We start from the raw sequence: 12,885 nt of genomic DNA on the forward strand, positions 1-12,885 counted from the left end.
AGGGGTTGGGTGGGGCGGCAAGGGGCAGTCAGGGGACAAGGAAGGGGGGGATGGGTCAGGGGTCTCGGAGTGTGTGTGTTAAGGAACATGAGGGGTTGGATGGGGCACGACCCCCCCCCCCACGGAGGGGGGGGAAGGAGGGAACCCGTTGTTAAAATTTTGGAGGGAGGAGGGAACCCGTTGTTAAAAAATTGGCAGCTCATCACTGATTATAACATTCAAAAACCAGTAGGAGACACTTCAATCTCCCTGGACACTCAATAAGAGACTTAAAATTGGCCATTTTTCAACAAAAAAAACGTCAGAAACAGACTCCAATGAGAAACTGCAGAACTGGAATTAATTTGCAAACTGGACACCATCAAATTAGGCCTGAGAAAAGACTGGGAGTGGCTGGGTCACTACAAAAATTCATTTCCCCCTGCTGATACTCGCACCTTCTTGTCAACTGTTAAGAATAGCCCACTTCCACCTTAATTGAATTGGCTCGTTAGCACTGATCCCCCACTTGCTAAGGCAACTCCCATCTTTTCATGTGCTGAATATTTATACTTCCCTACTGTATGTTCCACTCCATGCGTCTGATGAAGTGGGTTTTAGCCCACGAAAGCTTATGCCCAAATAAATTTGTTCATCTCTAAGGGCTTGGCTACACTTACAAATTTGCAGCGCTGCAGCAGGGTGTGAAAACACACCCTCTCCAGCGCTGCAAATGGCGGCGCTGCAAAGCGCCAGTGTAGTCAAAGCCCCAGTGCTGGGAGCGCGGCTCCCAGCGCTGTCCGTTATTCCCCACAGGGAGGTGGAGTACGGACAGCGCTGGGAGAGCTTTCTCCCAGCGCTGGTACTTTGACTACACTTAGCGCTTCAAAGCGCTGCCGCGGCAGTGCTTTGAAGTGTAAGTGTAGCCAAAGCCTAAGGTGCCACAAGGACTCCTCGTTGTTTTTGTATCTCAGTGTGTTTGATTGTAAATACCATTACGGAAGCATTTGGTCGGCTTCTTGAGAAAGGAATTTGCAAGTTAAGTGCCCAGTCAAGAAACACTTAACTGACAATGGACTTGGGCGACCCCAAGCCAGGTAAGAATTCCTCCAGGGAACTTCCAGGATAGCATGTAAACAATGGTGTTGGCCTGCCAAGTGAGCCATGCATGGACATGTGACTTGCCCATGTGACCCCAGACTCCATCTTGCTGCTGTGATTTTCCCCAGTGAGAACAAAGGGGCGTCCTTCCAGGGGCAGAGAATATAAAAGGCCCTGGAAACCCTCCATCTTGTCTTCAGTCCTGCTTCTGGAGGAACCTTGCAACAAACTGAAGCTCTGAACAAAGGACTGAATGACCCATCCCAGCCGGGGATGTTCCAGAGACTTGATTTAAACCTGCAGTTTATTCCATCCCTGCTACAAGCCTGAACCAAAAATTTTGCCATTACTGTGTGTAATTGATTCCATTTAACCAATTCTAGCTCTCAGCTATTTTTCTTTTATGAATAAACCTTTAGATTTTAGATTCTAAAGGATTGGCAACGGCGTGATTTGTGGGTAAGATCTGATCTGTATATTGACCTGGGTCTCGGGCTTGGTCCTTTGGGATCGGGAGAACCTCTTTTCTTTTACTGGAGTGCTGGTTTTCATAACCATTCATCCCCATAAGATGGCACTGGTGGTGATACTGGGAAACTGGAGTGTCTGAGGGAATTGCTTGTGTGACTTGTGCTTAGCCAGTGGGGTGAGACCAAAGTCCTCTCTGGCCGGCTGGTTTGGTGCCTTATAAAGGACCCCCAGCCTGGGGCTGTGACTGCCCTGCTCGGAGCAATTTGTCCTGAACTGACACTCTCAGAAGTGTCCCACCGAAGGCAGCAGCGTCACAGGGGCGTAGTCGGCAGGATCCACAGCACCAGGTCCATTGAGCTTCGGGTCAGAACCCCACACTGTCCAAATTTGAATTTTGGGATTGAGAGTTTGGTTGGTTAAAGATCAGTGACTGTGAGCCAGAAAGCATCAGCAGAAGCAGTGAAACTGCAGGCCCTGAGAGACAGGCTGCCATCGGAACATCATCACAAACTGGCAGAAATTCGAATGAGAGAGAAGCAAGCCTTGGCCCAGCTGGAGAAAGAAACTGCTGAAAGACAGAGAGAAGCTACGGAAAGAAATGCTGAACTGGAAAGAGAAGCTGCTAAAAGAAAGAAGGAGGCTGCTGAGAGAGGAACGGGCTCGTTGGGGGCGTATGGAGCTGCTGGCTGCTGAGCAGAGGTGTTGCTGGACTTAGGCTCCAAGTCGAAAAAGTAACAGAAGAACGGGAGAAACTATCATCCCGTGTTAGCGCTCACAGTCCAACAGCGCATTAATGCTCAGATCAAGTCTTTTAGAATGATCCCTCACAAGGCAGACTGGCTGAGATCAGGGAATCCCTGTCATGCCAGGCACTGCCCAGACACACCCTGAGAGCCAGCCCCTGCCCTGGAGAGCTTCCAATCTAAAGAGACAAAGGAAAGATTATTGCACAGAAGGGGAAACTGAGGCCCAGAGCGGCTGATTTTCTAGACAGCTGTTTCTTTGCTGTCCTTCTCATGCTCCACTCGGACTTGCACCCAGGGGCAGTGGAGGCTGGCATTCATCTGTCCAACGTTCCTTCCATTTCCCCTTTTGGGGACATGTTGGAAACAGGGTGACAGTGACAAGCCATCCTTGAAATCCTCTGGGGGTTTCCCGGTCATGCTGGCAGGCTTGGGGGCACTGGAAGGAAGGACGTGGCCTGAGTCCGTCCGTGGAGAGTCAGCCTATTGAAAGGGGAGGGGGCGAGCTGGGCGTCTCTGCCTTAGGGAGCAGCCTGCTTTGTCTCTCTCTGGTTTGGGACGGTTCTTGGGTGTGAGTGTCCTGGATTCTAAGGGGGTGTCTGTCAGAGTTGCCAACTTGGTAATATTTAAAAACCGGACACTGCAACAGGAGTGCTGGAACCTCCCCTGCCCCGCCTCTTCCCCCCCGAACCCCACCCCTGCCCCACCTCTTCCCCAAGGCTCCACCCAGCCCACTCCTCTTTCCCTCCTCCCCCCTTCGTTCACTGCTTTTCTCCTGCCACCCCCGGCTGGGGTCAGGAGGGACTCGCCTGCAGAGCCGGGGCTGGGAGCTGCAGCCGCCCAGTGAAGGCCGGAGGCAGCCCTGGCTCAGTAGGGACAGGCACAGGAGATGACCCAGCGCCTCCCCACCTCCCCCGCCTGCAGACTTTGTCTGTCCGGTCAGATCCACTGTCAGGTCCCCTTTTTGACTGGACTGGACTTTCCGGTTGAAAACCAGGCACCTGGCCACCCTGGTGTCTACTGGAAACGCAGCCACTGCGCCATTGTAGCGCTTCAGTGTAGACACGACAACGCAGAGGGTGCATCTATTGCTGGAATCAGTCCCCGAGAGGTGGGAGCTGGGACGTCTGATTTCTCCCCGTCGACCCAGTGCTGGCTACACCTTACGGCCCCCAGCGTGTGAATATTTCACACCCCGGAGCGATGCAGCCGGGTCCCCGCAAGTGTTTAGTGCAGAGCTGCCCTCAGCAATAACATCGACTGGCACAAGAGTCCCTGTTGCTCTCTGGGAGGTGGGGGTGGGGGCCAGGACTCCTGGGTCCAGGGTGGATGGGAGCAGTGGTACAGACACATGCGCTCTGCAGGGAATTTGGATTTATGATGCAGCTTTATTCAATGCATTAGCGTGTGGAAATAGAAAAGGTGAGAACAGAGGGTGGAGGGGTGGCAGGATGCCTGGGTTCTGTTCTTGGATCCGGCAGGGGAGTGGGGACTAGTGGTTAGAGCAGGAGCCTGGGAGCCAGGACTCCTGGGTTCTCTCCCTGGCTCTGTGAGGGGAGCGGGGGCTGATGGGTTAGAGTGGCAGGGGCTGGGAGCCCGGACTCCTGGGTTCTACCCCTTAGAGCACTCTGTGGGGAGAAGCTGCTAATGGGTCTCTAATACTGAGGCCTGTTTTTAAGCCCGTCACGCTCAGTGCAAAGCCCATAATGGGTCGCTGGCTCGGGCCCTGCACCGATGGGTCTCAATGCGCTTTACGAAGATGGCTCAGCACCGTTATTCCCTGCCTGGGGTGGGGGGGACTGAGTCACAGCTGGGGGGCCGGCCACGGACAGGCCTGGGGAAGTTTGGGGGAGGGAATAGCTCGAAGCGGGGGTGCGCCAGTGGGATGGAGCTCAGCAGGGTGTCAGAAGCCGTCCACGTTCTCCACCCTGGGGGCCGGGCTTAACTGGATGCTCTTGATTTGATAGATGTATAAACCCGACACCAGGCCCATCCCGGCTTTGATCTTGGCCACATCCTTGGTGGCGCATCCTCTTCCTGCGAAAGGGATTTCGGCGTCGTCTGCCCAGAGAAATAGTCGTTATTATCCGGCATGGGAGGGGAGCGCACAGAGCCCCTGTCATTGGGGGGGGGTGGTCATAACCGTGGAGATACAGGTAACATAAAATCCCTCCTTGGCAGCTGTACTAAATCCCTTTACCTGGAAGGGGTTAAGAACCTCAACTAACCTGGTTGGCACCTGACCAGAAGGGTCGATGGGGAAAGAAGATACTTTGAAATCTGGGTGGGGGAGGATTTGTTTTGTTCCCCCTCCAGACAGAGAGAGAGACCAGGCAGGGACAACATCGCCTGGAAACATCCCTGGAATGATTCATCGAAAATTGCAAAGGTTGTAAGCAGGGCAAGGAAATGCCTTAGATTATCTTGTGTTTTAGCTTGTGAATTTTCCCTATGCTAAGAGGTAGTTTTATTCCTGTTTTTGTAACTGTGAAGTTGAGTCCAGGGGGATCCTCTTTGTTTTGTATCGTTTTATTACCCTGTAAAGTTACCTTCCAGCCTGATTTTGCAGGTGTGATTCTTTCACCTTTTCTTTAAATAAATTCTTCTTTTAAGAACCCGATTTTCAGTGTCTTAGAGACAAAGGGTCTGGTTGGTACCCACATTATTCTCAAGCTACCCCAGGAAAAGGGGTGAAGGGGCTTGGGGGGATATTTTGGGGGGACAGGGACTCCTAGTGACCCTTCCCCAAATGTTTGTTGAAATCGTTTGGTGGTGGCAGCGATACCGTCCAAGAACAAGGGAAGGAATTTGTGCCTGGGAGAAGTTTTTAACCTAAGCTGGTGGAATATAAGCTTCAGGGTCTTTCATGTGGGTCCCCAAATCTCTACCCCAGAGTTCAGAGTGGGGGGGAACCTTGATGGGGGGACACAGAGCCCCTGACCTTGGGGGGCACAGAGCCCCTGGCATGGGGGGGACAGAGACCCACTGCACCAGGCACTGGCCTGGCAGCTGCCCCCCAGATCTGCCAGTCTCGGTGTAAAACAAGAGACGCCAGCAGGAGACAGACGACTGGCCGGGGGGGGTACGAGGAAAGGGGACAATGCTGGTTGGATGGAGCCATTTGGAAAAGCCCCAGAAAAAGAGAGGGGGGAGGGTTCCCAAAGGGGGGAGTCAGGACGGGGGAAGGAGGGGGAACCGGACAGGAAGGAGAGACGAGCGGAAAGAGACGGACAGACGGAAAAGAAAGGGGAACAGACGCCAGAGATGGATTAAGGCTTCCTGGGGCCCTGGGCCAGAGCAAGTGGGGGGCCCTCCCCACCCCCTTCTCCCCACGGTCCCGCCCCCGCTCCGCCCCTTCCCCAGGCACCCGCCCCTGTTCCACCCCTTCTCCCCTCGGTCCCGCCTCTGTTACCCCGCGTCTGCCTGCGGCCCCGCCCACAGCCCCCTCCCTTTTCGCCCCCTCCCTGGGGCCCCGCCCCTTCCCCCCCAGGGTCCCCTCCCCCGCATTCCACCTGCCCCACAACCCGTTTGCTCCTTTCCGTCCCCGCCCCCACTGCGGCCCCACGACCGGAGCAGCTCTGTCCCCGCGCCAGGGCCCCGGGGCGCAGCAGCGAGTGAGACTCCTGCAGGCCCAGGGCTGCGGCAGGATCCAGGCGCTGGGGCTCCCCCCGCCACGGGGCAGCGACCGGGAGGGGGGAGGCGGGAAGAGCGGAAGAAGAAAAGGGGGCGAAGATGAAGTTGTTCTGGGCCATCCACCCGCTGGACCCCTTTTTCGTTTGCAGATTTTGAACACAGGCCCTTTCTCCCCCCAGCCCCGCCCACGTGCCTGCAGCCTGCCCCGCTTGGCGGGGGGGGGGATTGGTCCAGTGCCCGCTGGCAGGTTTGGCCTGGGGGGCCGATGGGGAACTCACTCTCTGACAGCGTCCCCACGACGTCGACGCACTGGTTGGCGGCCCCCTGGCAGTGCAGGACGTCGTTCTGGAGGCAGCGGTGGGATCCCAGGACATAGCACGACGGGCACTGTCTCCCGTTGGGCTTCAGGCTGAGTCTGGAGCCTGCGGACAAAGGGGGAGAATCAGAATCGGGGCTGAAGCAGGAAGCAGCTCCTTGTGTCTCGGCGTTTGCAGGGCGGGTGGGCTGCAGTGAAGACACAGGGCGGGTGTCAGGACGCCTGGGTTCTCTTCCTCCCAACTCTGCCACTGACAGGCCAGGGGAGCTTGGATGTTCCTGGGCCTCAGTTTCCCCAATGGGAAGATGGTGAGAATGATCCTGCCTGGGTCCATTCAGATTGGAAGCTCATTGGGACAGGAGCTGTGTCTCCTCGTGTGTCTGGGCAGCGCCCGACATGATGGGGGGCCCTGATCTCAGTCGGGGGGGAGGGGCTGGGCAGCGCCCGGTGCAATGGGTCCCTGATCCCCAAGGGTGCAGGGCAGTGGAGGGAAAGGGCAGGTGAGAGGTGCCAGGGTGGGGGCGGGCGCAGGCCGGGTACGTACGTTCCTTTATCTCCCCCGTGTTGCAGTTGGTCTCTCTGCAGATCTCGGAGTGGACCCTCACGTAGACGCCTTCCGCAAACTCAAAGTCCAGGTCGCCCTCCAGGCTGAACCGGCTGTTGATGCACGACTGGAAGATGCCCCTCTGCACCACGCCCCCTGGTGGAGAGGGGCAGGAACGTCTGTCAAGGGGTGAACACAAGAGAGAGCCCGAATCCCCAACCTCCCGCCGGCTCCCTACAGCTGGACCAAGGCCACCCCCCGCCCCACGTGGCTCTGCCTCAGTGTTTGATCCAACCCCCCCACCCGGAGTGAGGGTGGGTTCAAACTGGTGGCAGTGGTGGGATCCCACGGGCCTTAACCTGGCAGTTGGGGCTCTCTGCTTTGGGGGAGGGAGGCCAGGCCTGTTGTACTCTGCCCCTCACGCAGAGCCCCCTGGCTGGGGGAGGGGGGTTGACAGGGTCCCCCTAGGGCCAAGGGGCTGGGAGTTAAAACCCCATTGAGATGCCTGGGGCAGTTTTCTCTCCTCCCTGCAATGGGCTCAGGCTCTCGGCAGACCCAGGCAGCGTCGCTGCGTCGGTCACACTGACTATGAAGGCCAGAGAGCTGCTCTTTTGTTTTATCTGAACGCCGCGGTTTTGCTCTGATCTGCTGATTCAGGATGTGCGGCCTAGAGAGCCCGCGCCCTGCTCTGTGTCACGGCACCACGGCACGTACCGACGGTGTTCACTTCCTGAGCAGCGATGCAAGAATCTTCCCACAACCTGCATGTCCTCTCTCCTTGGCTGCTTTCCCCGGGGAATCTGTGGTAACAGCTGGAAGGACGTGCTGTGAAAGGAATTGCTCCTGAGTTCTGGCAAACAATGATTCCTCATCTGCTCCTTGGCCACCATTTACTGGCTCGCCAGGTCATTTTCTGGCACCAGGGTGGCTCAGATCCCGTGAGACGGGTTCTCGGGCCCTCAGGGACCTGCGAGTTATTTCAAGGGCGGAGGCAGAGTCATTTCTGCTGACTCCCTCCAGCGGCCAGACCAGGAAGGTCCCTGTCTGGAAAATGGGAACGTTTCCCATGGTGATTTTCTCAGGGGAACAATCCACGTGATGCTTTCCTAAGAGCTGCACAGACCCTGGCTGAGATTGGGGCCCACCCCGTGCTGTGCTAGGCGCTGCACAGACCCACAATTCCTCTCCAAAGAGCGTAGGGGGGAACTGCTCACGGCGTGCATGTGGCAGTGTGAGGAAGTGGGACTGTGAATGGATCGAGCTGGGAAGGTGGCAGGGGGTTGTGCTGGGACGGCCTTGGGGAAGGGAGGACACCTGAGCAGGTCACCTGAGACCCCAGGAGGGGGGTTGGAGGCCAGGTGACACCTCTGCCCGGGACACTGGACAAAGGCTGGGGGAGGAGCCGGGGGGTGGGCTGGGCTGAGTGAGATGCTGGAGGGAGTTTCAGTTTGGAGCAGGCTGGGGAAATGGAGGGAGGGCCCAGACGGGGTCTGGTCTTCCTGCCTCCCCAAGATGGACCCGGCCGAGGGGTCCGGTTCTCTGTACCTACAAGCTCTGTGTTAGCCCCTGTTCCTGTCATCTAATAAACCTCTGTGTTACTGGCTGGCTGAGAGTCACGTCTGACTGCGCAGTGGGGGGGCAGGACCCTGTGGCCCCCCCCGGACCCCGCTGGGGTGGACTCGCTGTGGGAAGCGCACGGAGGGGCAGAGGATGCTGAATGCTCCAAGGAGAGACCCAGGAGGTGAAGCCGGGGGAGCTTCTTGCCCTGCAGACAGGCTGCTCCGAGGGAGAGGAGGCTCCCAGAGTCCTGCCTGGCTTGGTGGGGAGCAGCTCCAGAGCAGCGCCCGGGGACTCCCTGACAGGGAGGAAACTGAGGCACGGAGCAGGGATTTGCTCACTGGCAGAGCTGGGGATAGAACCCATTATACCCCACTCCCCATCCAGGAGTTGGGATAGAACCCAGGAGTCCTGGCTCCCCCCACCCCCACTCTAACGCATTAGACCCCCAGAAATTCACACCACGCACCGCTGGCCGTAGCTAGGAGAGCCCAGAGGAGGCACAAGACAAGACGAACGTCCATGGCTCTGGAGAGAGCGGGGGCTGGTGTCGGAGCCGCGACAGATCCACCTAGGCTGGAACACAGGAAACATCGCAGAGCAAAGTCTGCTTGTCTGCCCCCAGCTCTGGGCTGGGCTTCGGATCCCGTGGTCAGAGCAGGGGAGCCAGAAGTCAGGACTCCTGGGTTCTCTCCTCAGCTCTGGGAGAACCCCCCTCCCCCGCGCTAGGAAGCCCCGATATTCTGCAGGGGGCCGTGGCGCTGTGCAGCTGTCTCTGGGCAGTGCCCGCCTGAGCGAGCAGGGCCGGCAGCGTCGCCCGCTGAGCCCAGCCATGGAGCGAGGACATTCCCAGAGCCCCCCGCCCTGCCCTGCGGCCCCCCGGCTGGACAGCGTCCCTGGCACCCGCCGCCCGGCTTCCTCCTGCCCTGGGCACTGGGTGCAATCCAGCTGGGCAGGGGCAGGGCCTGGCACAGGAGCCAGGGCGGCGGTGTCGGCTGGGGAGGGAATTCTCACCTGGGGCAGCGCAGGGCTGGGGCAGGGGGTGGGTTTGCAGCTCTGTCCCTGGGCCGCGGAGATGCCGGGCTTAGCTGGTGGCTGGGCAAGCGGGCAGGGGCCGGCTGCTTAAATAGCTAGTGCAGCGGGCGGGCACCAGGCCAGACCGGGGCTCGTCTCCAAAGGCCTCCCCCATCCGCCCCCTGCTGAAGGGCGGCCCCCGGAGCTGGTGTAAACAGGAGCCGCCTCGCTGAGTTACTCCTGGTTTACCCTGGGGGAAGTGAGAGGGGACCTGGCCCCGGGACTCCAGGGGGGTGACTCCTGATTTACACCGGGGGGAATGGGCCCCAGTGGGGTGACTCCTGATTTCCCCAGTTCCGCACTGGGCACTGGCTGATCTGGAGGCTTTGCCGAGGGGCGCAGGTGAGGCGTGGCTGGGCGGCAGCCGGCAGGACGCCGGGGTAACCGCCGGGCCCCCGGCACAGACAGCCCCGCTGCCCTCCTGGGTTGTTTGTCTCAGCTCTGGGGGCATGGGCCGGGCCTGGCCCCAGATGATAGCCGAGGCGGAGGCAGATGTGCATGGTGGGGACCAGGGGAATGCCCAGGGCCCCCATCCCAGCCGTGCTGGCACCAGATCAGGGCTGCTGCAGCCACAGGCGTAGTCTGATGTCGCTGTTTAGGGGAACAAGGGCCGGGGGCAGGGTGAGGCTCGGTGGGGGATCCGGAGGGGACGTCTCCCCTGCATCACCTCTGCAATGTGTCCAGTTTGGGGGGCCGTGTCCCTGCCCCCCATCTCTGCCCATGGGTGCAGTTCAAGGAGGGGGCAGGCAGACTGCGGAGGAGAGATCCCCCGGGGGCTGGGCATAACTCAGCGTGTTCCCCCCCAGGGCGTTATTGACACGAACTGTGACCGTACAGACCATTGTTGCAACCAAGATCCTGTTGTACAAAGGAGGTCAAGTGAGGTGTCTACAAGGACGCGATGATTTACTGGTTACGATGATGCCGTCTGTAGGGGTGTCTCATTTTTGTAGCTGAAGTTATGAATATTGGCTCTGTGCTGGTATCTCAATGTGTTTGATTCTAAATAGCATCAGTGACGCATTTGGTCGGCTTCTTGAGAAAGGAATTTGCAAATTGAGTCTCCAATCAAGAAACGCTTAACTGACAATGGACTTGGGAGACCCCGGGGAACTTTCAGGATAGCATGTAAACAATGGCGTTGGCCTGCCAAGTGAGCCATGCATGGACATGTGACTTGCCCATGTGACCCCAGACTCCATCTTGCTGCTGTGATGTTCCCCAGTGAGAACAAAGGGGCGTCCTTCCAGGGGCAGAGAATATAAAAGGCCCTGGAAACCCTCCATCTTGTCTTCAGTCCTGCTTCTGGAGGAACCTTGCAACAAACTGAAGCTCTGAACAAAGGCCTGAATGACCCATCCCAGCCGGGGATGTTCCAGAGACTTGATTTAAACCTGCAGTTTATTCCATCCCTGCTACAAGCCTGAACCAAAAATTTTGCCATTACTGTGTGTAATTGATTCCATTTAACCAATTCTAGCTCTCAGCTATTTTTCTTTTATGAATAAACCTTTAGATTTTAGATTCTAAAGGATCGGCAGCAGCGTGATTTGTGGGTAAGATCTGATCTGTATATTGACCTGGGTCTGGGGCTTGGTCCTTTGGGATCGGGAGAACCTCTTTTCTTTTACTGGAGTGCTGGTTTTCATAACCATTCATCCCCATAAGATGGCACTGGTGGTGATACTGGGAAACTGGAGCGTCTGAGGGAATTGCTTGTGTGACTTGTGCTTAGCCAGTGGGGTGAGACCAAAGTCCTCTCTGGCCGGTGGGTTTGGTGCCTTATAAAGGACCCCCAGCCTGGGGCTGTGACTGCCCTGCTCTGAGCAATTTGTCCTGAACTGACACTCTCAGAAGTGTCCCACCAAAGGCAGCAGCGTCACAGGGGCGTAGTCGGCAGGATCCACAGCACCAGGTCCATTGAGCTTCGGGTCAGAACCCCACACTGTCCAAATTTGAATTTTGGGATTGAGAATTTGGTTGGTTAAAGATCAGTGACTGTGAGCCAGAAAGCATCAGCAGAAGCAGTGAGCAGGCCCTGAGAGACAGGCTGCCATCGGAACATCATCACAAACTGGCAGAAATTCGAATGAGAGAGAAGCAAGCCTTGGCCCAGCTGGAGAAAGAAGCTGCTGAAAGACAGAGAGAAGCTACGGAAAGAAATGCTGAACTGGAAAGAGAAGCTGCTAAAAGAAAGAAGGAGGCTGCTGAGAGAGGAACGGGCTCGTCGGGGGCGTATGGAGCTGCTGGCTGCTGAGCAGAGAGTTGCCAAGTCAAAAAAGCAAGGGGAGAACAGGAGAAACTCTATCCTCTAGAAAGTCCAGTTTCTAGCAATGTTGGGATGTTGTATTACTCTGAGCAGTTTTCTGAGTTTAACGCATTGTGCCATGACCGGGGGAGGGGGACTCTAACCTGGTGGGAAATAGCTGTTTGTCTGTGAATGAAGTTTCTGAATGTCTGTCTGATGTCTCAGAAGTGTCCCACCACAGGCAGCATCATTCCCGATGTCCACTGGCGATAAGCAGCGAGCGAGCAGATCCAAGCTGCTCACAGAAGAAATAAAAGGAAAATCGCAGCCTGAGTTCCAGAAACCAGCCGGGGTTTGAATCAGGCCATGTCACCCTGACGGGATCGTTCCTTGATACACCGGCTGGGATTCTCCTTTCCAGCCCGGGCCCCCCTCCCCCGTTCAGTCTTTGTCCTCCAGACGTGTTTCCAGGGGTTGGGTTGTGGGGGGAGGGAGGACAGGGGAGAACGTCTCTTCCCCCCCATTACAGGTTCTTCCAGCCAGCTGTCTCTGTTCCCAACCTCACAACATATTACACACACGTAGCAAAATGTCGTAATTCCCCACACACTGTTAGGGTTTCCCGGTCATGCTGGCAGGCTCAGGGACACTGGAAGGAAGGACGTGGCCTGAGTCAGTCTGTGGAGAGCCAGCCTGGAGAAAAGGGAGGGGGCGAGCTGGGCCTCTCTGCCTTAGGGAGCAGCCTGCTTTGTCTCTCTCTGGTTTGGGATGGTTCTTGGGTGTGAGTGTCCTGGATTCTAAGGGGGTGTCTGTTAGAGTTGCCAACTTGGTAATATTTAAAAACCGGACACTGCAACAGGAGTGCTGGAACCTCCCCTGCCCCGCCTCTTCCCCCCCAGAGCCGCATCCCTGCCCCGCCTCTTCCCCCCCAGAGCCGCACCCCTGCCCCACCTCTTCCCCGAGGCTCCACCCCGTCCACTCCTCTCCCCCCTCCCCGCTTCGCTCACTACTTTTTTCCTCCCAGCCCACGGGCTGGGGTCAGGAGGGACGATGAGCCAGCACCTCCCCCACCAGCAGACTTTGGCTGTCCGGTCAGTAGATCTGACCAGACACTGTCAGGTCCCCTTTTCGACTGGACTGGACCTGCTGGCTGAAAACCAGGCACCTGGCCACCCTAGTGGCCACTTGAAATGCGGCCACTGCGCCATTGTAGCACTTC

The 12,885-nt window shown here is 57.4% G+C and overlaps 1 protein-coding gene across 1 annotated transcript; it reads right to left on the reverse strand.

Moving 5' to 3' along the window:
• Positions 1-3,662: 3,662 nt before the first annotated feature.
• LOC123352129 (phospholipase A2 inhibitor and Ly6/PLAUR domain-containing protein-like) lies at positions 3,663-9,494 on the reverse strand. The gene is made up of 6 exons (XM_044991884.1): positions 9,359-9,494; positions 8,814-8,920; positions 7,502-7,612; positions 6,788-6,943; positions 6,206-6,349; positions 3,663-4,355 (listed from the first exon to the last, which is right to left on the reverse strand). The coding sequence occupies exons 2-6, from the start codon at positions 8,866-8,868 to the stop codon at positions 4,198-4,200; spliced, it is 624 nt and encodes a 207-aa protein (XP_044847819.1). The 5' UTR covers positions 8,869-8,920; positions 9,359-9,494; the 3' UTR covers positions 3,663-4,197.
• Between the last annotated feature and the right edge of the window lie 3,391 nt (positions 9,495-12,885).

Source organism: Mauremys mutica, chromosome 17 (assembly GCF_020497125.1).
Source record: "Mauremys mutica isolate MM-2020 ecotype Southern chromosome 17, ASM2049712v1, whole genome shotgun sequence".
NCBI lineage: Eukaryota > Metazoa > Chordata > Testudines > Geoemydidae > Mauremys > Mauremys mutica.

What these genes read in the sequence shown, in the direction of transcription:
- LOC123352129 (XM_044991884.1), bottom strand. Translation starts at nt 8,868, where the DNA reads ATGGACGTTCGTCTTGTCTTGTGCCTCCTCTGGGCTCTCCTAGCTACG. An exon ending in TCTCCTAGCTACGGCCAGCG is followed by an intron (nt 7,613 to 8,813) that starts GTGCGTGGTGTG and finishes TTCCTTTCACAG; the next exon opens with CACGTCCTTCCAGCTGTTAC. An exon ending in CACGGGGGAGATAAAGGAAC is followed by an intron (nt 6,350 to 6,787) that starts GTACGTACCCGG and finishes CTTTGTCCGCAG; the next exon opens with GCTCCAGACTCAGCCTGAAG.